Source organism: Astatotilapia calliptera, chromosome 4, assembly GCF_900246225.1.
Source record: "Astatotilapia calliptera chromosome 4, fAstCal1.2, whole genome shotgun sequence".
NCBI lineage: Eukaryota > Metazoa > Chordata > Actinopteri > Cichliformes > Cichlidae > Astatotilapia > Astatotilapia calliptera.
The window spans coordinates 21,799,287-21,826,665 of record NC_039305.1 but is presented as its reverse complement, the minus strand read 5'-3'; the positions used below and the strand labels follow the sequence as shown (position 1 = coordinate 21,826,665).

Here is a 27,379-nt window from a genome sequence, read left to right as displayed (position 1 = left end):
GTGACGTTTAGTGTGGAGTGTATAGTTAGTGTGTTGTGTAGTTGTTGTTTTGTTTTGTCTGTCAGTGCGGGCACTAGTGAATGTCACAAAGGCAGATCGCAGGTGGAAAACAGGACGAGTGATACAACTCCTGCTATCAGGTCTGCAGGTTTTATACCTGTGCTGTTCTCCTGTCTTGTGGCAGATAAACATTTTTTTTCACTGGCACAAATAATTTGTTGGGCACCTTACTGTGAAACCTGATCGTTCTCTAATTTTTCTTTTAGTATTAGGTTTAAATGGTTGTACTAAAAAAAACACCGGATGCATTGTCTGCATTTTTAGATAAATAATTGTATATATTTGTTTACAAATTTGTGCATAGGTTTTCTTACATTTACAATTTCTATATGCATTTCATGGTTATGAAGATAATTAACTAAACATACCTGTGCTTTTTACAGTAAAAACAAATATACCTACTATAACTATATGTTTTGTTTTTATGTGATTTCAGATGAATTGTGTTAATACAGATGAAAAAAATAACTGTAGCTTCAGACATGTGAGTAAATAATGTGATGTAAATAATGAAAATAAAGGTGAACTACAAAGGTAATATCAAAAGTCTTCAAAAATGGCCAATTATATTTTGGACCCAGAGGGTTAAGAAATCATGAAAATTTGTTGGGTTAATTGTGACCATACGCTTGTATTTGTCACAATAGCTAGCTTACGCAATAGCTAGTTGTTATAACATGCTGTGTATAAAGGAGTTGGAGTGTAGTAAAGGGAGTTATTAGAACCGCACTGAACACCTGCTTCAAGCATCAACAATACTGTGCGTGTATGTATGTGTATAACCAGGGGGATCCAGTGGCGGTGCACACTAGAGTGATGAGCCTCCTAAGACCACTTTAAATTTTTATTTTTATATCTTCTAAAAAACTGGACTTGTTATTTCTAACTGAGACCTGGCAGCGGGACTTGGACTATTCGCCCCTCATTGAACTGTGCCCGAACGGCTATTCCGTCATCAGCCAGCCTCGGGGATCTGGTCGTGGAGGAGGTCTCGATGTGGCATTTCAGGGCCGTTTCTCCTGCCACTCAGTGAAAGTTGGACACTTTCTTTCGTTTGAACTACAGCTGATTAAAATCGGACATAAGGATCCTTTTTATTGTGCTGTGGTGTATCGTCCACCTGGCCCAAATAGCTTGTTTTTATCGGAGTTTAGCGACTTCCTGTCCTCTACTATGAGATTGTCCAGACTGCTTTTAGTTGGGGATTTTAACCTACATGTTGATGATGACTCCGACCTCTTTGCCAGAGGTTTTATCAACATTATGATTTTTTTTTCATTTTACCCAGCATGTGTCAGGCCCCACACATAACAAAGGACACACACTGGACCTTGTTTTTACTTTGGGTTTGAATATTGATTCTATTTGTTCTGAGGACATTTTTATCTCTGATCATCGCTGTATTCTTTTTAACATGTCTTCTCACAAGCCTTTGTCTCCTGTTCACCGGACAATTATCTCACGCATCATAAGATGCGTTGAGAGAGTTGAGGGGACTGATAAGGAATGGGAAGGACAGCTACAGGCAGAAGATGGAGAACCAGCTTCAGCAAAACAACGTTGGTGAAGTCTGGAGAGGCCTCAGAACCATCTCAGGCCACAAACAGCAGAACTCTCTGCCTGGGAGGGATGTGAGGTGGGCAAATGAACTGAATCATTTCTTCAACAGATTTGATTCAACCATGAGACAGTCTACAACATCGGCTGCAGACTCACCCACCCCCACTGCTGCTGTTCCACCTCTGACACCTCAGACACTTCACACCTCCTCTATTCACCCTGCTCACTCCTCCCCACCCCCAACAACAGCATCCAATACACACTCAACACAAGGCTCCAGCCTGTTTCTCTCAACCACCCAGGTTAGGAGGGAACTGAGGAGGATTAATGGCAAGAAGGCAGCGGGCCCAGATGGCATCAGCTCGAGGGTCGTCAGGTCCTGCGCGGACCAACTGTGTGGGGTGATGGAGCACCTCTTCAACCTGAGCCTGAGGTTGGGAAGAGTCCCACAGCTCTGGCAAACCTCCTGTGTTGTACCAGTGCCAAAGACTTCACGCCCCAAGGACCTCAACAGCTACAGGCCGGTGGCTCTGACATCCCACCTGATGAAGACCCTGGAGCGGTTGGTCCTGGCTCAGCTTCGGCGCCTAACAAGCTCATCACTGGACCCACTTCAGTTTGCCTACCAGCCTGGCATTGGAGCGGATGATGCCGTCATTCACCTCCTACATCGTTCCCTCGCTCACCTGGAGACCGCTGGAAGCACTGTGAGAATTATGTTCTTTGATTTCTCCAGTGCCTTCAACACTATTCTTCCCTCGGTTCTGAAGGACAAGCTGGAGAACTCTGGAGTGGACCATCACCTCACTACCTGGATTTTGGACTACCTCACCGACCGACCACAGTATGTGAGGACTCAGGGCTGTGTGTCGGACAGGGTCGTCTGCAGTACGGGGGCCCCACAGGGAACGGTTCTGGCTCCGTTCCTCTTCACCATCTACACTGCAGACTTCTCCCACAATTCCACCCAGTGCTTCCTGCAGAAGTTCTCTGATGACTCTGCAATAGTCGGCCTCATCACTGATGGGGACGACAAGGAGTACAGAGGACTGACTCAAGACTTTGTGGACTGGTGCCAGCTGAACTACCTCCAGATCAACACCAGTAAAACCAAGGAGCTGGTGGTAGACTTCCGCAGGCACAAGCATTCTCCACTGCAACCACTGAACATCCAGGGTATGGACATTGAGGCTGTGGACAGCTACAGGTACCTTGGTGTTCATCTGAACAACAGACTGGACTGGACTCATAACTCAGACGCCCTCTACAGGAAAAGGCAGAGCAGGTTGTACCTGCTGCGGAGACTCAGGTCGTTTGGGGTGGAGGGCCCACTCCTGAAGACCTTCTATGACTCTGTGGTGGCTTCTGCTATCTTTTATGGTGTGGTCTGCTGGGGTGGCAGCATCTCTGCTGGGGACAGGAAGAGACTGAACAGGGTGATCCGAAGGGCCAGCTCTGTTCTAGGATGCCCTCTGGACCCAGTGGAGGTGGTGAGTGACAGGAGAATGGCGGCTAAGCTGTCATCCCTGTTGGACAACGTCTCCCACCCCATGCAGCAGACTGTGACAGCACTGAGCAGCTCCTTCAGTGGGAGACTGCGGTACCCACGGTGTGGGACGGAGAGATTTCGCAGGTCTTTCCTCCCCACTGCTGTCAGACTCCACAACAAAGACTTTAACTGAACAAACACACACATCCACACATGTGCAATAACACTAAGTGCAATAATCTTTTCTGGCATCGTTGTATTTTTACTCAGTTGTATATAGCATTCGTATTCTATTTTTATCTTATTGTATATTTTTATTCTATTTTATTCTACTGTATATAGTATATTATTTTATTCTATTCTGTACAGCTGTGTACTGTATTTATTCTTATTGTATTCTAATTTTTGCGTCATAACTTTTGCACTGTCCACTTCCTGCTGTGACAAAACAAATTTCCCACGTGTGGGACTAATAAAGGTTATCTTATCTTATCTTATCTTATAAATTCCTCCACAGCGGAGAATTTCTCAGATGCTTTTAATTTAACTCTATCCCCGCAAAACGGTGTTGGTTTCTTAACAAATCTATTTAATAACCATGGTTTTTCGATCTTAGATGAAATCTGTCCAGTTAAAATGAGACCAGTTTCTGTTTCCAAGTCCTGACCCTGGCTAGATGACAACATCCGCTCCATAAAACGTGATTGTTGTAAAGCTGAGCGCTTATGGAGGAAAATTCATTTAAATTTTCATCTCCTTTATTTAAAGGATCTTTTAGCCTCTTTTAACAATGCAATTAGAGATGCGAGGGCTGCTTATTTTTCTCATCTGGTTGCAAAGAGCAGAGGTAATCATAAGGTGTTGTTTGACACTATTACTGATATTATTACTCCTGCTCCACCTACTGCCATTATGTCTTCTAATGAAGACTGTGAAACATTTCTTTCCTTCTTTCTAGAAAAAAATTCTAATGTAAGGAAAAAATTGTCCCATCAGCATCTGCATTGTCAGTTCCTACGCCAGCTCAGCCTGTCATCTTAGAAGACTTTTTACCCATCTCACTAGCAGAGCTCGAAAAAATAGTTAATAGTTTTAGACAAACATAATATCTTTGACAAATTTCAGTCTGGCTTTCTTAGAGCTCATTCTACTGAGACAGCCCTTCTTAGAGTTTCCAGTGACATTCTGATGCAGAAAGATTCAGGAAAATGTTCTGTACTCCTAATGTTGGACCTCACGTCAGCCTTTGACACCGTTGACCATTACATTTTGCTTGAAAGGCTGAAATACTGGCTTGGTGTATCTGGGTCTGCCTTAGAGTGGTTCTCCTTGTATCTCTATGAATGATACTTTTCTGTGGCGTTCTCTAAGAACAGGTCATCTTCCACGTCCCTGTCCTATGGTGTGCCACAAGGTTCTGTGCTGGGGCCCTTATTGTTTTTAATATATCTACTTTTTCTCCAGCATATTTTGAGCCCCTTTGAGGACATTCGCTACCACTGCTATGCAGACGACATCCAGCTACATACATCTTTTAAACCTGAAGATGTTTCTAAGCTGCTGATTCTAAATGAGTGCTTAGAATCCATCAAAGGTTGGATGGCTGACAACTTCCTCCAACTTAATGAAGAAAAGACTGAAGTCCTTGTATGTACTCCAGACAGACATGTACCTAACATAATGAATGCTTTTGGTCCTCTTTCAACATTTGTGAAATCGTCTATCAGGAACCTAGGGGTAACCTTTGATTCTGCTCTTACCCTGGATGTCCATGTTAAATCTCTGGTTCGGTCCTGCTTCTATCATTTAAGAAACATTTCTAAATTGAGCCCTATAGTGTCTCATACTGAACTGGAGATTGTTATTCATGCATTCATTTCATCATGATTGGACTACTGTAATTCACTGTTTACATGTCTAAACAAAAACTCCCTGGAGCGTCTGCAGATTGTCCAAAATGCTGCAGCAAGTACTCTCATGTAAAACCATTGCTTATACAGTTGCACTGGCTCCCCGTTGAATTCAGAGTCCATTTTAAGATACTGGTTCTGACATTTAAAGCTCTTCAAGGACAAGCACCAGCCTACATCATTGAACTTTTACAGCCCTATGTCCCTAGTAGATTCCTGAGGTCTTGTGATCAGGGCCTACTTGTTATTCAGCATACAAGGCTGAAAACCAAGGGAGATAGAGCTTTTGCCACTGTGGCCGCCAGACTGTGGAACTCTCTTCCTCAGAACTTAAGATCTGCGGACTCAGTGATCACTTAAAAAAAACAAAAACAACTAAAAACACATCTTTTTAGAATTGCATTTTGTTTACTTTTGTTTGTTTTTGTTTTATACCTTGCGAAGCACTTTGTGATCTTTTATCTAGAAATGTGCTATATAAATAAAATTTTACTTACTTTTTTTTACTTACTAAAACACACGCCCACTTGCATCCTGGCACACACAGTGGCTTCATTAGAGTTGACAACAAATGAGGGAGAGCTTATGTAAAGAGGGCGAGAAAAAGGAGAAAAAAAATGTAGAAAAAGCAGAGGTGATGCACAGGAAGTTATTAAAGAGTAAATGTTTTCTTTAAAGTGAAGGTTCGGCAAAATGGATCCGGAGCACCACTTCCTGCCATAAAAGACATCTACAGGAAGCGGTGTCTGAAAAGGGCTGGGAAAATCATCAGAGACCCCAGTCACCGATCACAAAGACTCTTCACCCTCCTGCCCTCTGGGAGGCGCTACAGGAGCCTCCGGACTAAGACCACCAGGTACCGGAACAGCTTCTTCCCCACAGCTGTCAGACTCCTGAACTCTGCCTCCTGACATCTGACCCACGTTAAACTCATGGACTGAACATACACACACACACACAATGGACAACTGTACCCTCAAACACACAATAATAACATGGAGTGAACCACCACTCACAACCACTAGCACTTTATATAGCCTCTGTAGAAATTATCCACACCCTCACTTATCTTAACTGCACTACTGTATAGCTCTGTGTAAATAATCATTCTGTACATACGATAATTTTTAACCCTACAACTGTTTACAACTTGCATAGTTCCCATTTCTGTATAGCTGTATATCTCAGATTTCTGTAAAGTTATTTCAAATTCTGTATAGTTTTTCATACTTATATCCTGTTCATAGCCTGTACATAGCTTGTACTCACTACAGCCTGTACATAACTATAGTTATAGAATATTCACAACATACTTCATACCATGTACATTATAACATACCATAATAGACCCATTTCTGTAATAAACTTACATATCTATATTATTGCTAATATATATTGTAATATATCTATATCACTAAAGCACTTCTGGATGGATGCAAACTGCATTTCGTTGCCCTGTACCTGTGCATGTGCAATGACAATAAAGTTGAATTCTATTCTATTCTATTCTAAAATGATGTCCCACCCACGTTTGCTCCTGTAATGAAGGATGCCTGTGTGTGTGTGTGTGTGTGTGTGTGTGTGTGTGTGTGTGTAATATTAAAGAGTTTCATAAATATGTGCTTGAAGAAAAAGGTCTACATAACATACTTAACACACTGTTTGCTGCTACAACTACACATGTTTCTTTTTCTTTCTTTTTCAGCTATTTATTTATGAGTGACTTATGTATGTATGTATGTATATATATGTATATATTGTACTATTCTTAGTTAGTGTATTGTCTGTCTTGTCTTAATGTTGGTTTATAATGGAGCACTGTAACAAAAAATAATTTCCCCCAGGGATCAATAAAGTATTCTGATTCTGATTCTGATTCCATCCTAAGTTGTTTACAAATTTATACTCCATCAATCCATCCATCCATCCATTCTCTTTCACTCAGAGAGAACCCACACAAACACAGGGACAACATGCAAACTCCATGCAGAAGGGCCAGGCCTACCCAAAAGGTAAGAACTCAGCATCTTTTTGCTGTGAGGAAAAAGGCTAACCACCCAACTTTGTGCTGCCCCCAAATTTATACTCTATACCCCAAATTAATGTATTTATTTTATATGACATATTTTATATTGTTATGTCCCTACTCTAGCAGGAGGAGTTTTGTGTCTTGAGCTGTGAGTCTTTGAATTTGTGCAGAATGTGTGGATTGGTGTTAGGTGGGTTAGAGGCACTTATGTTTTATGGTTTAAAGAAAAGAACAATTTAAAGAATTATTTAAAGCCATGTAAACATTGCTCAGTTATCTGGATCTCCAGGTTAAAGAGTTGTACCTCATCTAAAAACAGTAACACCACTGCACACTTTCCATGCAGTTAGTCCCCTGGCCACTAGAGGTTGCTTCTTTTTAAAAAATAGCTGGAGTCTGTTGGCTAAGACAGTCTGTCTTAGCCATGTTACGTCCCCCCCACCATGGTGGAGGCAAAGGTAGGAAGGAGACAGCAACACTGGACAACCACAATCAATGAAGGAGGAAGACCACAGAACAGTTAAGTATCAGGCAGGATTTATTGGTTGCTTGCCTGGATAGTCAAACTTAACAACAGAAAAGAGGTGGGGGAGGAGGACTGGGCGGTAGGGCTGCTCAATTAATCGAATTTTAATCACGATTACGATCTGGGCTTTCAACGATCATTAAAAATGACTGAGCCGATTATTAGCCCCTCCCTAATTTATCCGCGACACCTTAAAGGCCGGTCCGTGAAAATATTGTCGGGCATAAACCGGTCCGTGGCGCAAAAAAGGTTGGAGACCGCTGATTAAGAGGACCCGAGGGAAGCTCGGAAAGCTAAGCAGAAGTTATTTGGAGAGTGACTGCCGTTGGTTGAAAAGAGAGTTTAAAAAAAAAAACTTCAGTGGTGTTGCACACTATTTTATATTATTTTTTTAAAGTCATTGTTAACCCTTTAAAGCCGGTCAGAGCAGCACGCTCCGTTTTGCGTAACTATTTTTAAATCCCTGTAGAACCTGAACCGTGTAAGCTAGCGCAATAATTTGTTTTGCATATGAAACCGGAGGAGTTGTACTTACATCTGATGCCATCAGCTTGTCCTCGGTCATGGTTTCGTTCCACATATAGCTTTGCAAAAATTGCATAAAAAGCGCTTGCAGGAACAAAAACATAATATTCCAGAAACACGCTTTGCCATTCCTATCAGCTGTTCGTAACACTTCCCACAGTGAAATGATGCACATGCTGTTTTCTTTGCAAATTTGCATCATAGGATTGTTTTTTGTTTTTCCTGCAGTATATAAAAATTGCTGTATCTCCAAAATAAAACTATGAAGACACTCAAAATAAATTTCCTGTGGTGGGAAACTATTTTTTGCAACTTTATTGTATTTAAAGTTTTGAGGGATAAGCCTCTTAAATTTCTCCAAGTAGAAATATATGTAAACAAAACAAAAGCGATTTTCAATTTTTTTTGTAGTTTATTGCACTTTTTTGCAATTTATGTAATTACTATGGACTTAATGCATACATATTATTAAAATATGGGCTATAACAGTTGTATTGATGTATAGCAACTTGAAATGCTCCCACAAATGGCACTACAGCATGTAAAAAAAATAATATAAGCTCTGGTGGACTTGGTTCTATAGTAGGTCTTAAAGGGTTAAATAAATATCGTCAAATAATCGTGATCTCAATTTCAGTGAAAATAATCGTGATTATCATTTTTGCCATAATCGAGCAGCCCTACTGGGCGGTTGATCCAAATCAAAGAAATTAATAAAACAAAAAGAGGTCGATAGCTTCCAGGGCCTAACTGAAAGAAAAAGTGCAAAACAAAAGGCCTACCTAGCTACTCGAAAAAAAAGGTCAGTGAAAACATACAAGAGTGGCATCAACCGCATAACCTAGTGTGACTAACAGAGTAAAACCTACAACCAGTGTATAGGGTACCCCAGCTTACCTGTCCAGCCTCCCACCACACACAATATAAAGAAGCCTGTTCACGAATGTTTGTCAAAGCAGCCGCCAGCAGTCACCAGCCGGCCAGGGGCTGCTCATTTGTAGTAATCCTCGGCGTGTGATTGGCCAACTGGGCCCAGACCAGCCAACAGACACATGCCAATCAACTTCGAATTGGCCAATAGGTGGCGGCTTGACACCTGAAAGATAAATAGAACACAAAAGCAAAGCCACATCTCTTGGCACATAACAGCCAACATTTGGTTTTATTACTACCTTGATTAAGATTCTCATTAAATAGCAAGATGAGAAGCTACACTTGCACAAATTAAGTATTTGACACTTTAAATTTATAGGTTACAAAAGCTTTGTGAATGAGTGGATTATTATTATTTTGTACAAATAACATTTAAGACAAAAGGCCACACTGAAATCATGCACATTTTAGAAGCACAGCTGCAAAAATGGCTTTAATGTTTATTTCAATGGCACGTTATTCTTCACATATGAAACGCAAGGGACACTAATAAAGGTAAATTAAACATTTTAAAACTGGCAGTAGTCTACCGTGAATGGGTTTACCTTAACAAATTAATAACGTGTTTGCTATTACTATCTGAACATAGAAAAAATAACTCACCAAACCGGTGGTGTTACATTGTATCTGATTCTTTACACAATGTACAAAGCAAGAGAGGGAGAGAGAGAAAAAGAGAGCGCAAGAGATAGAGAGATAGAGAGAGTGAAAACGATCAAGTGAACAGAGAGAGATTCACCCAGCCAACTCTCATATTTACTGCAGCTACTACAGGACATCGAACACAAAGGTAAGATAAATATATTAACCACATATCACATTCACCCAATCAAATATCTTAGATGTCAATGATCATTAATTCTCTGAATGCTTCATTTTTTTTTCTTACTTTTACTTTTACAGACACCGGATGCGGTTGTAAAGCCACAGCACTAAATGCGATAGAGCGTGGTAGCCTAGATCGCACTTAAACGCTTTGAGTCATTGAGCTGACACAGAAGAACAAACATGGGCAGCCAATGCTCTACGCACAGGAGGGGTCAAAGGCAAAACAACAAATCTGACCAAAAGAAAAAGGTTGTTTGCAGCACAGAGGAAAGTGGAGCAAATTCCTCCCTCCTAAGACGGCCGTCTGTGCAGGGGCTGGGGACTGCATTGAAGGAAGCAGAAGAGCATTTATCCAGACATGCAGAAGAAACATCTGGAAAAAACAACTGTAGTGAGAACAGCAGTGCACATGACTGTGCTACTGCTGAAGGTAACACCTTCAGGTGAGATTTCATTATTTTTCATTCATAAAAAAACTGTTTAGTCTTTTATTATCACACTGATTTTATTAAAAAAAAAAACCCGAATATACAATCAGTGTAACAACATAAATATAAGATGCAACTCTTACCCTTTTCTTTTAAAACATGATATGGTTTACACATTAACCACTTACAGTAACTTTGTTTCTGTCCTTTGTCAGTCCTTGCTTCAGCAACAAAAATGGTGAGTTAAAGTTAATAATTTTAAGACAAACTCTGGTCATAAAATACCCATTAAAATGCAGTCTCTTACAATTAATTTGTGTTTTTTTAAAGAAGCTGACTGGGTGGACAGCAACAGGTCTAAGCTCATTCAAAGCGTCACTTTAGTGATGCCAATAGCAGATGAAATGAGACAGCAAAAAATGATCCATAAAGAGACCTACAACAAAATTGATGCTGCAACAACAAGCCAGGACAAGATGAGGGAACTCTACAACGCCCTGACTACTCAAGAAGTCAAATCTGCTTTCTTCAGAAGCCTCCAAGAAATTCAGCCGGAGACATGTGAAAGTATGTAAGGTGTTTGGGTGAAACATTTTCAACTGCCCTGTTATCTCTTTTGTTTTTCATTTAATGCATAAAATATAAGATAGTTATGACATGCAGATAATTCTGCAAAAGTTGTTGAGAAGGCTTTCTATACTTTGCCACGTTAAAGGATAATACATAACTAAAGGCTAGCTAGTAAGATTTTTGCATAAAATCTAAGCACATAAAATCTGTGGAAATATTTTCTGTGTTAAAAAAATGTTTTAGACTCAGATACTTTAGTGCATATTTGGAACCAAGCTCACTTTTTCAGATCCAAGTAAACTGATCTCAACAAGTAGATCACTGCATTTGGCTATAGGTGTGGTTGTAGCACAAAACGCACACCAGTACCTCCAACACACAGCTACAAGCTGCTCCGGGTCACTCAGCTTTCTGAAATGATTTCTCTGCTTTCTAAGATGTGGTCCCAACTCTGTTAACAAGAGCTCAAACAGCGACACCGAATATATGTATGATAGTGGTGTAATGAAAATTCAAGTGCTCGATCAAACCATGAATTTGCCCCTGCTACTGCCTTTTCAGAAAAAATGGATGAACCCAGAATTTCTTTGTTTTTTGTTTAGAAACAACAGGACGGACTTAATTAGTTTCACAGGTTCTCAGATGGCAAATCTTATGCAAAAACACGTGTTCGGTGTGTAATGGCCTGAACGCTGAACACGTGGATACACATTGTTGGGTGTAACGAGTTATAAAGTAATGCATTGCTGTAATTACTTTGGATTTTTCAGTAATGGAGTAAGTTAACGTGTTACTATACTAAATTCAGTAATTACACAACAGTTACAGTAGAGAGGAAAAAAAATCAGATGTTTATTTTCCTGCGTCCTTCCTGCGCTACAATCAGCTGATTTGTGTTTGTATGCGTGGGGAGGAAAATGCTGAAGAAGTATATCAATGCAGCTTTTGAGAAGTGGCGATATGGACATTACTAATTTGTATTGCCCAAAAGGACAAAAGTGCAACGGTAAAGTCGAAACTATAATTCGGACTAAAAAAATGCATAATTGGTAACACAACTTTGGTTCTTTACAAGGACAGCATGCTAACACCCAACTAGTCAAAAACCCAGAGTAATTTTAAACTGAATCCAACCCCAGCCCAGCACCCAAAGTCTGATCTTCAACAGGTAACAAAGGCAGTGATGAGCAGTCAGGCTTGAAGTGTCTAGAGAAATAGTGGCGATCAATTGGAATTGTCTATGGACTGAAAGTTGATTCTGTTCATCTGAACCAAGCGTTTTCAGCGGGAGAAACATTTCATCACCCGTAACTTCTTCAGTCTTCAGGTTTCCCTGACCTTGTAAACAGTACATTTGCATACAGTTGTGTAACTAACTAAGTCCTCTGGTTAGTAATTAAATAACATGCTGCATTACTTTAAAGAACTCAACACTGTACATATATACATATATAAATAGTTGAGTAATAGAGTCCACACAGACAACAAACAGACTTGTTGGAAGAAACAAGAAATTTAAAAAGAATCTAATGCTGGAACTAGACCAGGGATAATGATAGTTATAAGATTGTTCTTTTTCCTCTTCACCTACAGCAGAAGATGTCATCAAGGAGGTCATCAAAAAGAACAAAGAATATCTGAGGCAGAAGTGTCAGCGGCAGCGAGAAGGCACTGAAAAGACTACTATTGAGGAAAAATCATTGGATAAAATTTACACAGAGCTTCACATTATAAAAGGGGAGAGTGAACATGTCAATGAACAACATGAGATCTGGGAGATTGAAGATAAAGCAAGGAATCAAACTGTTGAGGGTACTAGAATCAACTGTAATGACATCTTTAAACATGAGCAAGACGACAAAGAAGTGAAAGCCATTAGGACTGTGATGACAAAGGGAATCGCTGGCATTGGAAAAACTGTCTCTGTGAAGAAGTTCATCCTTGACTGGGCAGATGGAAAAGCCAATCAGGACTTGGACTTCATCTTTATGTTTCCATTCAGGGAGCTAAATTTGGTCCAAGATGATCAGATTAGCTTTGAGAACCTTGTGAAAACATTCCATCCAGAACTTAAAACCATAGCAGTTGCGAAAGCTTTGGCTGATCGTAAAGTTTTGTTCATCTTTGATGGTCTCGATGAAAGTCAACTTCAGCTGAAATTCAAAACGACCACAATACTGGATGATGCTACGAAGGTGTCCTCAGTGGACACTCTGGTGACCAACCTTATCAGGAAACATCTTCTTCCCTCTGCACTTGTTTGGATTACCTCAAGACCAGGAGCAGTTCGACGCATCCCTATTAATTATGTCGACCAGTGGACCGAGGTCAGAGGATTTGATGATCCACAAAAAATAGAGTACTTCAGAAAAAGAGTTGAGGACAAAGCAGTCGCTGAAAAAATAATTGAACACATAACAATGTCACGGAGCCTGTACATTATGTGTCACATACCTATCTTCTGTTGGATTGCTGTGGATGTTTTTGAGTACTTGATGCGTAAAATGGGAAACACCAAAGATGAAAACCAAAAAATACCCACAACTCTTACTGGGATGTACACACACTTCCTTCTTATTCAGATGATGATAGCTAATGAAAAATATGGCAACCAGGAAGACCAGGAAGAGCCTGATACAGCAGAGCTTTTTAAGTCAAATGAAGAGTTCATTTTGAAATTAGGCAGGCTGGCTTTTGAACAACTGGAAAAAGGCCGGATCATATTCACTGCTGAAGACCTGAAGAAGTTTGACATAGATATAACGAAAGCTGGAGTTTACTGCGGGTTGTGTACAGCAATATTCAAAGAAGAGCGTGTGTTCCTAACAAAGAAACTTTACTGCTTTGTGCATCTGACAGTTCAAGAGTATTTTGCTGTTCTCTTTGTATATCACAGTTTTGCAAACAAAAAAATCGATTCTGAAAGTCTCAAGGATTTCATGCTAAAAGGGTCTGATGAAGAGCTCAAGACTATCTTGGAAAGTGATCCAGTGGATCTACCTTTGAATGAACTGATTGAAATTACAATAGCTAATTCGGCTCTTAGAACGACCGGAGAACTGGACATGTTCCTCAGGTTCCTTATTGGCTTTTCGCTACAATCATCAGAAGAACCACTTCAAAGCCTGATTCAGCAGACTGAAGAGCATTCAACAAATATTGAGGAAATTCGGTCAAGTCTATTAGAAATAGATTTGTTTGACTGCTCAGCTGAAAGATGTCTAAACCTTGTCCACTGCCTGACTGAGTTGAAAGACAATTCCCTACATGATTCAGTACGTAAGTATCTGAAACCAAATTGTTTTCCTGAATCACCGCTCTCTCCTGTTGAGTGTTCAGCTTTGGCTGACTTGATTCTGATGTCAAACACACCTCTGGATGAATTCAATCTCAAGAAATACAGACCATCAGGAAAAGGTATCTTTAGACTTCTTCCAGCTGTGAGGAACTGCAAAAAGGCAAGGTAAGTCTATAGTGAAGCAAATCTATCAGACAAACACCAGTGAAACTGTAGGTCTAACATATGTCAGTGTACTTTGATATATTGGTATGCCAGTTCAGAAGAGTCATAACAAGACTACAGTGTGAAATATAGTTTACGGTTATGATCAATGGAGTCTTTGCAGTCTTTGCTGCTTTGTCTGGCACTGTGAAATAAAAAAAGCTGTTTAAAATGAAACAGAAAGAAAACACAGCGGAATTGAGGCCTTAGAATTACGTGCTCAGTGCTATGGGTGATTAGTGGGAATAACTGTGCACATACCATGTTACTGTCCCATATAGAATAAATAAAATTAATCAAAACCATTTAACTGAGCACAGGTTTCTAGTGCTGAGTTGGAAAAAATTATATCATTTTTACTGTAAAAATTCTTCAGATTAGACAACAAATACCGTATTTTCACCGTATATATATATATATATATATATGCTAGCAAATGATCTACATGCCTTTAAAACTCTACATTGCACAATGATCTTTTTAAAAAAATTTATTTAATTTAATCAAATTTTTTTTGCAGAATCTCAGGCTTGGATCTTAGTGTTTCGGAATATAAAACGATCTCTTCAGCTCTTTGCATACCACACTCTGTGTTAACTGAGCTGCACCTAGTCAATAACACATTTCTAAGCAGGGACTATGAAGGTGCAGAAATCTTGGCTGACAGACTAAAATATTCTCAGTGTAAACTAGAGGCTCTAAGGTTGGTAAAATTATCATTTTGAGGGTTTTTTCTTTCTTTTTTTTGTACGATCTGTCATTTCTTATTATGATTTTGTGCTTTTTGAACAGTGTGCTTATATATTCACTGGAAACTTTGTTAGGTGTACCTGGCTAGTAGTGGGCTGTACCTTTTAACTTCAGATGTCTTCTTAACTTCTTCATGACATAGATTCAACAAGGTTCTGGGAACATTCTTCAGAGAGCTTTGTATGGTTTCCTGCTTGAAACTGTTGTTTCCAGACAATCCCCCTGTAACCATACACATGTGTATACTATGGTTACAAAGGAATTGACATGGTCAGGTAGACTGTGGTGTTTAAATGATTCTCTATTAGTATTAACTAATCAGTAGTTAGTACTAACAGAGAATCTGAGTGTCTTGTCAAACAAACATGACACATTCCCAGTCACTTAAATCACCTTTCTTTTCCATTGTGACTCTCGGTTTGAAGTTCAGTGGGACATCTTGTTTCTACATGCCTAATTGCACTGGGTTGCTGCTGTGTGACTGGTTGACTAGATTTGTGAACAGGTATAGCTGACATAGTGGTGAATGTTATCATGTGGATCTTTTCACCTATTGTCCTTTACCCTTGCAGTCTTTCTGGTGAAGAACTCACAGAACAACAGGCTGAAGATTTGGCATCAGCCATCCAATCAGTAATCTCAAATCTAAGAGAACTGGAGTTGAGTGGCAACATCCTGAGGGACTCACTATGTTCTGTGCTGTCAGTTGGATTAAGATCCCAGAAACTGGAGAAGCTCAGGTCCGTTTTATATGTTATTCTTCATCTAATTTTTTGGCTTTCTCATATGTCAGAAATTCAGTTGCTCTGAAAAATTTCAGCCAGATAAAAACAACAATCCAATTTTATTCTCTGCAACAAAAGACTGAACCGAAATCCAAAGCCTGAGAAAATCTGTGAAGAGTTAGTGGCAGCGTTTAAATCCAGCACCTGTTATCTGAGAGAGCTGCAACTGAACTACGTCAATTTTAAAGACTCAGAAATGAAGAAACTGTCAGCAGAGCTGATGAGCACGAAATGTAAACTGGAGGCATTAAGGTAAAATTCTTTACTAAAAAGTAATTATTGGTATTATTAAAGTTTAGTCAACAGGAAGAAAGCTCAGTTTGAAATATTTTAACTCTAAGTACTTTTGACATGGAGTATCATGGTTGTGATGCTGGTGAACAGATTCTCAGTGGGGAAATTTAACTTGTTTTTTCTAGTGTTACTATTTAGGAAAAATCTGTTTATTTATTATAAATATCATAAATATAATTTATTTATCATTCAACAACACAAGATTAGAATGAAAAACAAAGATTGTCATTCTAATCTTGTGCTGTTGAATTGAACAGCACTTGGCAAATTTATTAGACTACCTGTCATAAAACAATAAATAATATCGACATATAACTAAAACAATTTTTCTGTTCAGAAATGCAAGTAATAATTGTAACATGGCACAATAATTAGAAAAAAAATAAAATAAGGTAGTTTTTAAATTCATGGATAATAGCAATGATTGTATATTAGCATTAAAATGTCATTTTGATTAAAGTGCTTTTGCATACTGGTGGATTACACCATTACACAAGCATTAAAAAAGATATGATTATAATTTTTAATAAAGATATAGTTACCACTGCAGCTGTGGCATAAACCTCTCACACAGTCTAATAAATGTGTCAAGAACTGTATATGAGGAAAAATGAGAATTATTGTCACAGTAATGTTTTCTTTCATTTATTTCAAATATTTTGGTAATTATTGTATCGCAACATTTTCCATCCAGTCTCACTCACAACAAAGTCACAGAGAAAGGCTGTGAAATGCTGGCCTCAGCACTCAGCTCCAGACCTCCCCACCTGAAAGAGTTGGACCTGAGCTACAATGACCTACAAGACTCGGGGGTGCTGGCACTGTGCAATGCACTGACAGGTTTAAAAACACTCAGGTTAGTACAAAAAATAACTCAGACAAAAGGTCATGCTTTTTAAAAAGAGAAACTGAATATACGGTACAGTTGAGTTGCATTTCAAAAATGAGAGATAATTAGAAGGAACTGAACATGATTTACTGATATACAGAAATCAGCTAATTTAACGTTCAGTTAAATTTGCTCAGTTAAGTACGTGGATTTGAGGCTGATTGGCCTCAAGAAGGTGCGCAGAAACATGATCGGACTAGTCTGTAATGTCGCAATGAGCTTGACAGCGTGGGAAAGTGAAAGTGACGTAAGCTTAGATTAGCCACCAAACGCATGGGAAGCATACAGATGTGTGACTGCAGGTCTTCCTTATTGAACTTAAGCATAACACTTTTTTGCAATAATTTTTGCAATCTAATCATTTGATATCACTCAAAAAAAGTGAGAGGCACAAAGTGCTGTCCAAAGGGACACTGAGAAAAAGCTATGAAATGGCACTTGTGTTATGACAGAAAGTCAAACTTGGCACTGATGAGAGCATCTACCACTCATTGTTTGCTTTCTGTAGGCTATCATTTTGTAAAGTGACAGACGATGGAGGCTCCTCTTTGGTCTCAGCTCTAAACTTGAAACCCTGCAGTCTCAAAGATCTGGACCTCAGCTTTAATAATCTCACTGATGACATAGTCCAGATGCTGAAGGAAAAACAGAGGGATTCATGCTGCAGTCTGGAAAAACTCAAGTATGGAAAACCAATAACAAACACAGTTTTATACTTGATAATATTATAATAATGTTTGCAAGTTGATTTTTATCATTATTCCCATCAGTGTGGACCAAAACGCAGAATGCTGGGTTGACCTGAAGCTGCTGAGACAGTGTAAGAAAACCTTTTCTTGTTCCTGAAATGTTACATGCTACATGTGATTTGCATCCATGCAGTTATATTTGCAAGTGTTTACAAGTCCCTAAACATTTTCCAAATCAGGATGAATATACAAAAATGAACAATGGTGATTTATTATAAATAATATTTCTACATCACGAAAGTGTAAAGTCCAATGCGGCCTTGTGCTTAATCAATGATAGTCTATAGTTTAAAGTCATATCCAAATTAGAGCTTTTTCTGTGGCCAAGGGACAATGTTCTGTATAAAAGCGGCTTTCATTTATTCCAGATCTGTTAACTCAACTGGTATAAGGGCAATCAGATACAATCCACATTCCTCATGCATCAAAGTTAAAACATTTAATGTAAAACAACAAGAATAACAACCAGGAAAGAACTATGCAAAATGAATGTTCACGTAAACAGTTTACACAGCATGTCAATTGTATGAACAGGGACTTGGGGAAATGTATAAATACTAAGTAACCTAGCTTTTTTTTAAAGTTTGATGATACAATAACCAGAGATGAAGAACCATACTTACATAATATTACTATTACAAGTAATTAATTGTTTTTGCATGCTCTGATTCCAGTTGCCTGTGACCTAACACTTGACCCAAACACAGCAGGTGTGAATATTATTTTAACCAAGGAGAACAGAATGGCAGAATATGCCCCAGAAAAGCAACCATATCCTGATCATCCAGACAGATTTAATACCCTCCAGGTTCTCTGTGAAGAAGGTCTGACAGGTCGCCATTACTGGGAGGCTAAGTGTTCTCATGCTAACGTTGGAGTGGCATATAAAAGCATTGACCGGGAGGGAGACTTTGCCTCTGACTATTCATTGGGAAAGAATGAAAAGTCTTGGTGCTGGATGAATGATGGTTGTTTTTATCATAACAATTCCTGTATAAACTTTGCAGCACTTTATAGTCCTATCATAGGAGTTTACCTGGACTGGCCGGCAGGGATTTTGTCCTTCTTTAAAGTCTCTCCTGATACAGTTACCCACCTGTACACCGTGAACACAACCTTCACTGAACCACTCCATGCTGGTTTCAGTCTGGATAATGGATCAGTTTACCTCTGTAAAATTAAGTAGGTAGACATTTTGGATGAAAGGAAAGGGACCCTATACAGTTTACCATACATTGCATTACAGTATACTACAGCCCTGTCACACATGGAACAAGTAAGCCGGTTGGCTATGTGATCGTGGCTTTGATTATTTTTTTAATGTTTGTCAGGGTCTTATCCAGACATACCAAGAGTAGCAATATATACACACAAAACTGATGGAGAAAGACTCTTTGTATTGTCAGTGTCAGCATTAGTTAACTGTACTTTTTTTGTATTTAGCTCTCCCTTTTTTTGACACCACAAGCAATGTCTGGAAAGGTGCTGTACTTAATTAAAAAAAATAAAAATCGCGTTTGTTCATTTTATTTTCTTGCACCTCATACACTATGGCTGGATCACCCCAGAATTGGGAATGATAGCGATGCAGAACTGCCAAAAAAAAAAAGTATTGTTATTCTTTGCACACTTCATGATTCGATTTCCCTGGAAATAGGTGAACCTCACCCTAAAGGCTTTTATTGGTTGGACTGCATTCCTTGTGACACTCCTCTTTACTTATCTACTTTGACTGACTAGGGTGAAGGGAAAAGACATATCAGATGTTGTTGGTTTTAGGAAGAATATTTATTGCTCAAACACAAGATATAAGAATCACAAACATTTACCAAGAATCACAAACTGACTTAAGACTAATAGAAGCAAAATGCTGGTTTTATCAGTGTTGCCAATTCAAATTCTAAACTAAATCATTCAATCACTGTGTTTCTCTTTGGTTACTAAAGTACAATGGAAAATCTGAATGCAAATAACTTCCTGCCTAAACTAAAGTACAGAATAGTGACAGCTATGTGTCTAAATAAAAGGTGATATAAAGAATTTGTAGTGCGATTCGAGGTTGCGTGACTGTGTTTCTAAACCTGTCCCAGCCCCAGGCAGTGACACAATTAACTCTGCTTTGTACCTGAGCTCAACCTTTTAGACTTTATCTGTTTTGAAGGAAGGAAGGTTCAGGGCTGAAGCAATCAGCATCATGGGCTCATCCGGTTAGAATAAGAAAAAGCAGCCATCTAATTCAGAATTATTCTCAGGGTTCTCCTTTTATTCTCAAATAAATAAGGCAAAGAAGGAAGGAAACAAAGACACACATGGACTGCCACAGCTGAAAGAAAACAGGAAAACAGATTTAAGTTACTCATTCCCTTAAACAATACATAAAATAAAACCCAAATAGAACCTCACCTCAGCTGCCGCCCCGTGTGGAAGTGAAGAAAAAGTGAGCCAAAAGTGAATGCAGTCCTTATATAATGTGTGACATATAATGTGTGACAGGTGATTGCAATCGAGGACAAGCACCACACCCAATCAAAGGTGAGAGAACTAAACAAGGTGCATCTGGTGAAGTGAGTGGGTGTGCTGGGATGTGCCAAAGGGTGGGTCTCTACAACAGCCGCCCCCATATTTTCTAGAGAGAAATATGTTGATATGGTCAGGATCGATCTTCGTCAGGAAGCGGGGGCAGGGGGATCAGACAGGAGACAGGGCGGATATAGATTTTATCCTGTACTAAGACCTCCACACTTCTGATGCGGTCATCTGGGCTTTTCAGCAAGCGTGTCACTCTCCCTACAGGCCAAAGGGCACGTGGAAGGTGTGAATCCATAATCATGACAACAGAGTTCAATGTGAGATCTGGGTTCTCCTTCTGCCATTTGGGTCTTCTTTAGAGGGATGGTAGATAGTCTTTTATGAAGTGCCGCCAGAAGTGATCTGCCAATATTTGTGCATGTCGCCATCGTCGTCGACCTAGGAGGTCAGAATCAGAATAGGATACTAAGGGAAGTGACGAATCATGTCGGCCCATAATGAGAAGGTTTGGGGTTATGGGATCAATATCCGCAATGTCTGAGGATACATAGCCTAGGGGTTTTGAGTTCAGAATGCCTTCAATCTCAATTAGGACTGTTCTTAAGACCTCTTCAGTGACCATTTGTGCACCAATGGTTCTCTTCAGAGCATTCTTCACAGAACTTATCTCCCTCTCCCAGGTTCCACCGAAATGGGGTGCATGCGGGGGATTGAATTTGAAATGGATTCTTTTAGTCATCAGGACCGGCTGTAGAGTCGGAGCAAGGTTGTTAAAAGCTGCCCGTAGTTCCTTATCTCCTCCTTTGAAGTTAGTTCCTTGATCACATATAATTTCCAGGGGTGTTCCTCGTCGAGAAATGAATCGCTGGAGGGCCATGAGGAAGGAGTCTGTATCCATGCTGTTTAGGAGGTCAAGATGTATACACCGAGTGGTGAGACATTTGAATATTATTCCCCACCTTTTCTCCGATCTGCGGCCGGTCTTGACCATGTATGGTCCAAAGCAGTCTATTCCTGTGGAATAGAAAGGTGGTTTGAATAACCTAAGACGAGCAGCAGGCAAGTCTGACATTTTTGGAATGATGGGCTGTGCTCTCCATTTCTGACATGCGACACAGCTATACTGATGCCTGCGTACGGCTTCCCTTCCTCTGAGAATCCAGAATTTCCGACGTAGTTCAGCAAAAAGTCTTTCTGAACCAGCATGATGCAGTTTGTCATCATAATCTTGTATGATTAATTTGGTCACTGGATGAGCAGGATCAAGTACTATTGGGTGAATGACATTCAATTCCAAGTCTGGGCTTTGCCGTAGTCGGCCTCCTACATGGATAAGTCCAGAATTCCTGCACAACACTGGTGACAAACACAATAGACGGCTGTCGGATGAGAGGGGTTTGTCTGACTGTAAACGGGCTAAATCTTCGCCGAAACTGTCCAGTTGTGCCTGACGAAGGATTTCTTGTTCTGCTGTTTGATAATCAGCTGCAGAAGGAATGTTACCCTTTTGGTTGGAGAGTGAACGAGCCGTGAAATCCAATAGCTCTTGATACGTTCTAAAGCTGGGTGTGTATGTATGGGAGGGTATACTGACAATACCAAAGAAGTAGGCTTTCTTTAACTCAGTCTGATCATCATCAGGATGGAGATCTGTAACTGTGGGCCAGTTATTTGGAGGTTCATGCAGAAACGAGGGACCCTCGGTCCACCTGTTTGAGCTAAGGAACTCTTTCAGGGATTTACCTCTCGTAACATCATCAGCAGGATTTGTGGCTGAATTGATGTATCTCCAGTCTTGGCTGTTTGTGAGGTTTTGAATTTCTGAGACTCTGGCTCCTACGAATACCTTGAAACGGCAGGAATCTGACTGAAGCCAGTGAAGTACAGTTGTCGAGTCAGACCAAAGGGTGGTAGTCCTGACTGGTAAGGTGAGTTCTGTTTGTATGAGCTCACAGAGGCGTGCGCCTAGTAGGGCTGCGCATAGCTCCAGTCTGGGTATTGTTAAATGCCGTTTAGGAGCAACACGTGAGCGAGCTAACAAGAAACTCAGTTCTACATGGCCTTCAAGATCATCTGATCTCAAATATGCGACAGCACCATATGCTCGCTCTGAAGCGTCACAGAAGACATGAATGTCTCGAACTGTGGTAGAAACATCCATTTCCTTAGAAGTATAGCAACGTGGGATGGCAATTTGTGGGAGATAACAAAGTTCTTCTTCCCAGGACTTCCATGCCTCTAAGAGGTCGTGTGGAAGGGAAGGGTCGTCCCAATCTCTCTCTTTTCTCCATAGCTCTTGCACCAAGGTTTTGGCGCGTGTTGTGAATGGGAGTAAGTAGCCTAATGGGTCATACAGACGAGCAAGTACTGCATAGATACGACGCATTGTGGTGGGGTGTGAGGCTAGAGTTCTGTATTTATAGGCAAACAAATCAATCTCACAATTCCACAATAATCCTAATGTGCGTTCATGTGGGCCAGATGGCTTGTCTTCAGTCAGGCAAAGTTCATTACTTGCCGTTCTTACCTCAGATGGTAGATGGCTAATCACAACAGGATTATTGCTGGCCCACTGGCGAAGGTCGAAGCCTCCTTCTGATAGATGGTTTCTTAATTTGTCTAGGAGTGTTCGAGCTAACTCTGCTGATGGAAAACTCTGCAAGCAGTTATCAACATAGAAACACTGCATTACTGAAGACTGCACATCTTTGTCAGATTGATATTCCTTCACATGTTTCTGCAGTGCATAGATTGCACAACAAGGGCTGCAGGTCGTACCAAAGGGGAGTACCTGCCACTCATACACTGAAGGGGGAGCTGCTTTGTTCATGTCACGCCACAGGAATCGGAGGAGTGGTTTATCAGGAGGCAGAAGACGGACTTGGTGAAACAAGCCTTTGATGTCGCCACTTATTGCCACTGAATGTTGCCTAAAACGCAACAAAACACCGAGAAGTGTTGGGCCTAGGATTGGTCCTGGCAATAGGTACTTATTGAGACACTGACCTTGAAATGTGAAAGAGCAGTCAAAGACTATGCGATCTTTATTGTTGTGACTTGTCATATGATGAGGAATATACCAGGTTTCTTTGCTATTGTGCATCTCCTCCGGGCTAAGTTTGACTACATAGCCTGCCTGCTCCAATTTCAAAATCTGATCCTTGTAAGACATGGCTTTGTCAGGATCTTTAGCTAACCGAGCCTCAGTGTTGCGGAGTCTAGACATGACTACAGTTGGAGGGACATTCAAAGGAGGAAAGTTTGCCATCCGAAGAAGAGGAGTGGCGTAGCGATTAACACCATTGATCTCAACCCTTTTTGTGGCCTGTTCAAGGAGTTCCAGTGCCAGTTGATCTTGCTTTGATCGGATCACAGATTTCTCACTGTATTCAGGTAAAGTGTCTAGTTGCCATAGCTTCTCAACATGATAACGCAGTACATCTGCAGATGAACTGAGAGATGTGAACAAACACTGCACATGCTCTGTACTGCTCTGGGGCTGAAAATCTGTGATCGGACCTTGAAGTGTCCATCCTAATTGGGTTTTAACTCCTGCAGGAGACCCATATGGTCCCTGCCTCAATGGAGCATTAGGCGTGATGAGGTGAGTATGATCTGAGCCTATGAGCAGGAGTGGCGCTGCTTTATTAATAATGGGTAATGGGATACCTTGAAGATGCTTGTATCTCCGTTGGAGAGATGATACAGGGTAGGTGTGGTCTGAAAGTGCTAGGTGACTTGCAGTGAAGGCATTATTAATTGTGTAGGTTTTCTCTGGGTGTGCGATGGGTGAGATTTTGAAACTTACGGAAGAACCATGAATAGTTTCAACTTCTTGACGGACCGTTCTAAGTGATAATCTCTCTGCTTCCCCAGTTAGGTTGAGATGCTGTGCAGCTGATGTCAGAAGAATGGTACCCTGGGAGCCATCGTCAAGTACTGCATATGTTTCAAGGGTTCTTTTGCCGTTTCGCAGGAGCACTTTCACAACCTTTAAAAGGACACTAGGACAGTCACTAGGTCTATCAAAGTACAGTGTCCTCACTACAGGATTAGTTTCAGTTTTAGATCTCTTATTTACATCACATAGGATCTGTAGATGTAGTCCCATACAGGTGGCACATGCTTTCCTCAGGTCACACTTTGCGGCCTGATGAGTCCTAGCACAACGCCAACACCGTTTGTTTGCTTTTATCCAGTTTATTTTCTCATCCTTTGTCTTCTGAATGAACTCGGGACACTTACTAATGTGGTGTTCAGGTGAGCGGCAATATGCACATGTTGCCTTAGTTATGATGGGTTGTGCTGCCTGTACAGGGTCATCAGATGTATTTGCCCCATGTAATATTGTTGTAAGTGGAGAGGTGTACTTACGGGAAGGTCGTGGCTGGTTGAAGGATGAAACAGGACTGGCCTTCCTTGGTTGACACTTGCATTCCATTTGCAACCAGGATGAGAACAAAGGCAAAGTATACGTCATTTCTCCCTGTTCCCTGTAAACATGCCGTTTGAAGCGACTGACATGCTCTGCAGGCAACTTCGCTAACAAGCGATCGACATGGGAGCCACAATCTAGTTCTGCACGTCCTTGTTCTCCCATAGTGCTAAGCAACCCAACTAAAGCCTGTACTCGAAGAGCAAAATTATCAAGGCTCTGACCATCACCTGCTCTGATAGGAGGCAGTTCCAGTATATTCTTTAGCTCTTTCAATGCCAGCTGTCTTGGTTGCCCATAACGCTCATCAAGGGCTTTGATGGCTTGTGTGTATGGGTCAGGAGCGTAGGAAAAGGCAAGAGCTAATCGTTTAGCTTGGTCTACTTTGAGGTGATCAAGAAGGACGTGATATTTGAAGTGCTCTGTCTCATGAGGATCAAGAAGGTTTGTAAGGGCCATCCGTAACATCCTGTATTGCATTTCGTCTTCTCTACTAAGGTCTGGAAACGAAGGACCTTCAAGCTTATATACATGTGTTCTCGTGCTAGAGGAGTGACCCGAGCTAGCAGTACCAGGTATCAAAGGTTTCTGGTCATATCAGAATCAGAATCAGAATACTTTATTGATCCCTGGGGGAAATTATTTTTTGTTACAGTGCTCCATTTTAAACCAACATTAAGACAAGACAGACAATACGCTAACTAAGAATAGTACAATATATACATATATATACATACATACATACATAAGTCACTTATAAATAAATAGTTGGAAAAGAAACATGTGTAGCTGTAGCAGCAAACAGTGTGTTAAGTGGATGCGTTGTACAGGGAGATGGCCACAGGCAGGAATGATTTCCTGTGTCGTTCAGTGGTGCTTTTCGGTAATCTCAGTCTCTCACTGAACGAGCTCCTGTGACTGACCAACATGTCATGGAGTGGGTGGGAGGTGTTATCCAACATTGTCTTTATCTTGGACAGCATCCGCCTCTCCGACACCACCTTGAGGGAGTCCAGCTCCATCCCCACAACATTGCTGGCCTTACGGATCAGTTTATTAAGTCTGTTGACATCTGCGACCCTCAGCCTGCTCCCCCGGCATGCAACAGCATAGAGGATCGCACTGGCCACAACAGACTCATAGAAAATCCTCAGCATTTTCTGGCAGATGTTGAAGGACCTCAGTCGCCTCAAAAAATAGAGACGACTCTGGCCCTTCCTGTAAAGTGCTGTGGTGTTGAGGCATTGGATGTAGCTGGTTGCTGCTCTAGAGGAGGGCAATGCTTGTGGTCAGATATGCGAATGAGAGGTTGAACAGGGTCTTCAGCTAAAGGAACAGCAGGTTGAACACATGAGATCTGGTGGAGATCCTGCCGTGATAAGGCCAGGAAATCAAAGGGAGTCTCATCTTCTGTAGCAAGGACTGGTCTAGGCAAACCAGTTGAAGGGATAGCAGCATCTAGTATTGTTGAATTAGGTAAAGGAGGGCTGGCAGCTGTAACTAAGCCAGACTGACGGCTAATCTGCGGGGGCTGGAAGGGTGATTGACAGGTTACTGTATCAATCACTGGGAGCTGCTCATGTCGTTGATGTGTTTGAGGACTGGCTCGTAAACTGCATACAGAAGCTTTGATTCCATCAGATGAGACTGTGCGAATGGAAGATCTGGAGCTACGAGAATGGGAAGGAGATGATTGAATCATAAATTGCCTAATCTCCCTCATTGTTGTCAGGAGTTCCCTCATGACCTCATCTTGGTTGGTGGGTAAAGGAGCAGGGGATGTCTCTGGTTGTCTTTCTGACTCTCCGACAGGATCCTGCGGCCCATGTGTGTCTTTGTCACTATGCTGGCATTCAGTTTGGCTCTCTGTCTCACATGTAGCTCTTCTAGCTCCAGGATACTGAACGTCATACTGCTGCAGGTAGGCAGGAGGTCGACTATCACGACTGGATCTTCTCAAACCTTCAGTCAATGGCTGCTTTGAATCCATGACGCTAACACTGCTCCGGCTCGGAGGACCATGTTTTGAAGGAAGGAAGGTTCAGGGCTGAAGCAATCAGCATCATGGGCTCATCCGGTTAGAATAAGAAAAAGCAGCCATCTAATTCAGAATTATTCTCAGGGTTCTCCTTTTATTCTCAAATAAATAAGGCAAAGAAGGAAGGAAACAAAGACACACATGGACTGCCACAGCTGAAAGAAAACAGGAAAACAGATTTAAGTTACTCATTCCCTTAAACAATACATAAAATAAAACCCAAATAGAACCTCACCTCAGCTGCCGCCCCGTGTGGAAGTGAAGAAAAAGTGAGCCAAAAGTGAATGCAGTCCTTATATAATGTGTGACATATAATGTGTGACAGGTGATTGCAATCGAGGACAAGCACCACACCCAATCAAAGGTGAGAGAACTAAACAAGGTGCATCTGGTGAAGTGAGTGGGTGTGCTGGGATGTGCCAAAGGGTGGGTCTCTACAACATTATCATAGTCGTACATTCTCCAAATGTCTGTCTGTTCACAAACTAAAAAGGAATTTCAGACAAGAGGCACAAAGGGGTGACTGCTCACATTAAATCCAAGACCATGT

The 27,379-nt window shown here is 40.9% G+C and overlaps 2 protein-coding genes across 2 annotated transcripts; one reads left to right on the top strand and one right to left on the bottom strand.

The window, feature by feature from the left end:
* The first annotated feature begins 9,756 nt into the window (after nt 1-9,756).
* On the top strand, nt 9,757-19,290 carry LOC113021055 (NLR family CARD domain-containing protein 3-like). The gene is made up of 12 exons (XM_026165465.1): nt 9,757-9,822; nt 9,936-10,303; nt 10,504-10,526; nt 10,619-10,855; nt 12,452-14,321; nt 14,881-15,063; nt 15,683-15,850; nt 15,974-16,147; nt 16,884-17,045; nt 17,587-17,760; nt 17,849-17,898; nt 18,502-19,290. The coding sequence occupies exons 2-12, from the start codon at nt 10,041-10,043 to the stop codon at nt 19,011-19,013; spliced, it is 3,816 nt and encodes a 1,271-aa protein (XP_026021250.1). The 5' UTR covers nt 9,757-9,822; nt 9,936-10,040; the 3' UTR covers nt 19,014-19,290.
* Nucleotides 19,291-21,364: 2,074 nt separating this feature from the next.
* LOC113021563 (uncharacterized) lies at nt 21,365-25,411 on the bottom strand. The gene is made up of 3 exons (XM_026166306.1): nt 24,165-25,411; nt 21,495-23,012; nt 21,365-21,370 (listed from the first exon to the last, which is right to left on the bottom strand). Exons 1-3 carry the CDS (start codon nt 25,269-25,271, stop codon nt 21,365-21,367), a joined length of 2,631 nt encoding a protein of 876 aa, XP_026022091.1. The 5' UTR covers nt 25,272-25,411.
* Between the last annotated feature and the right edge of the window lie 1,968 nt (nt 25,412-27,379).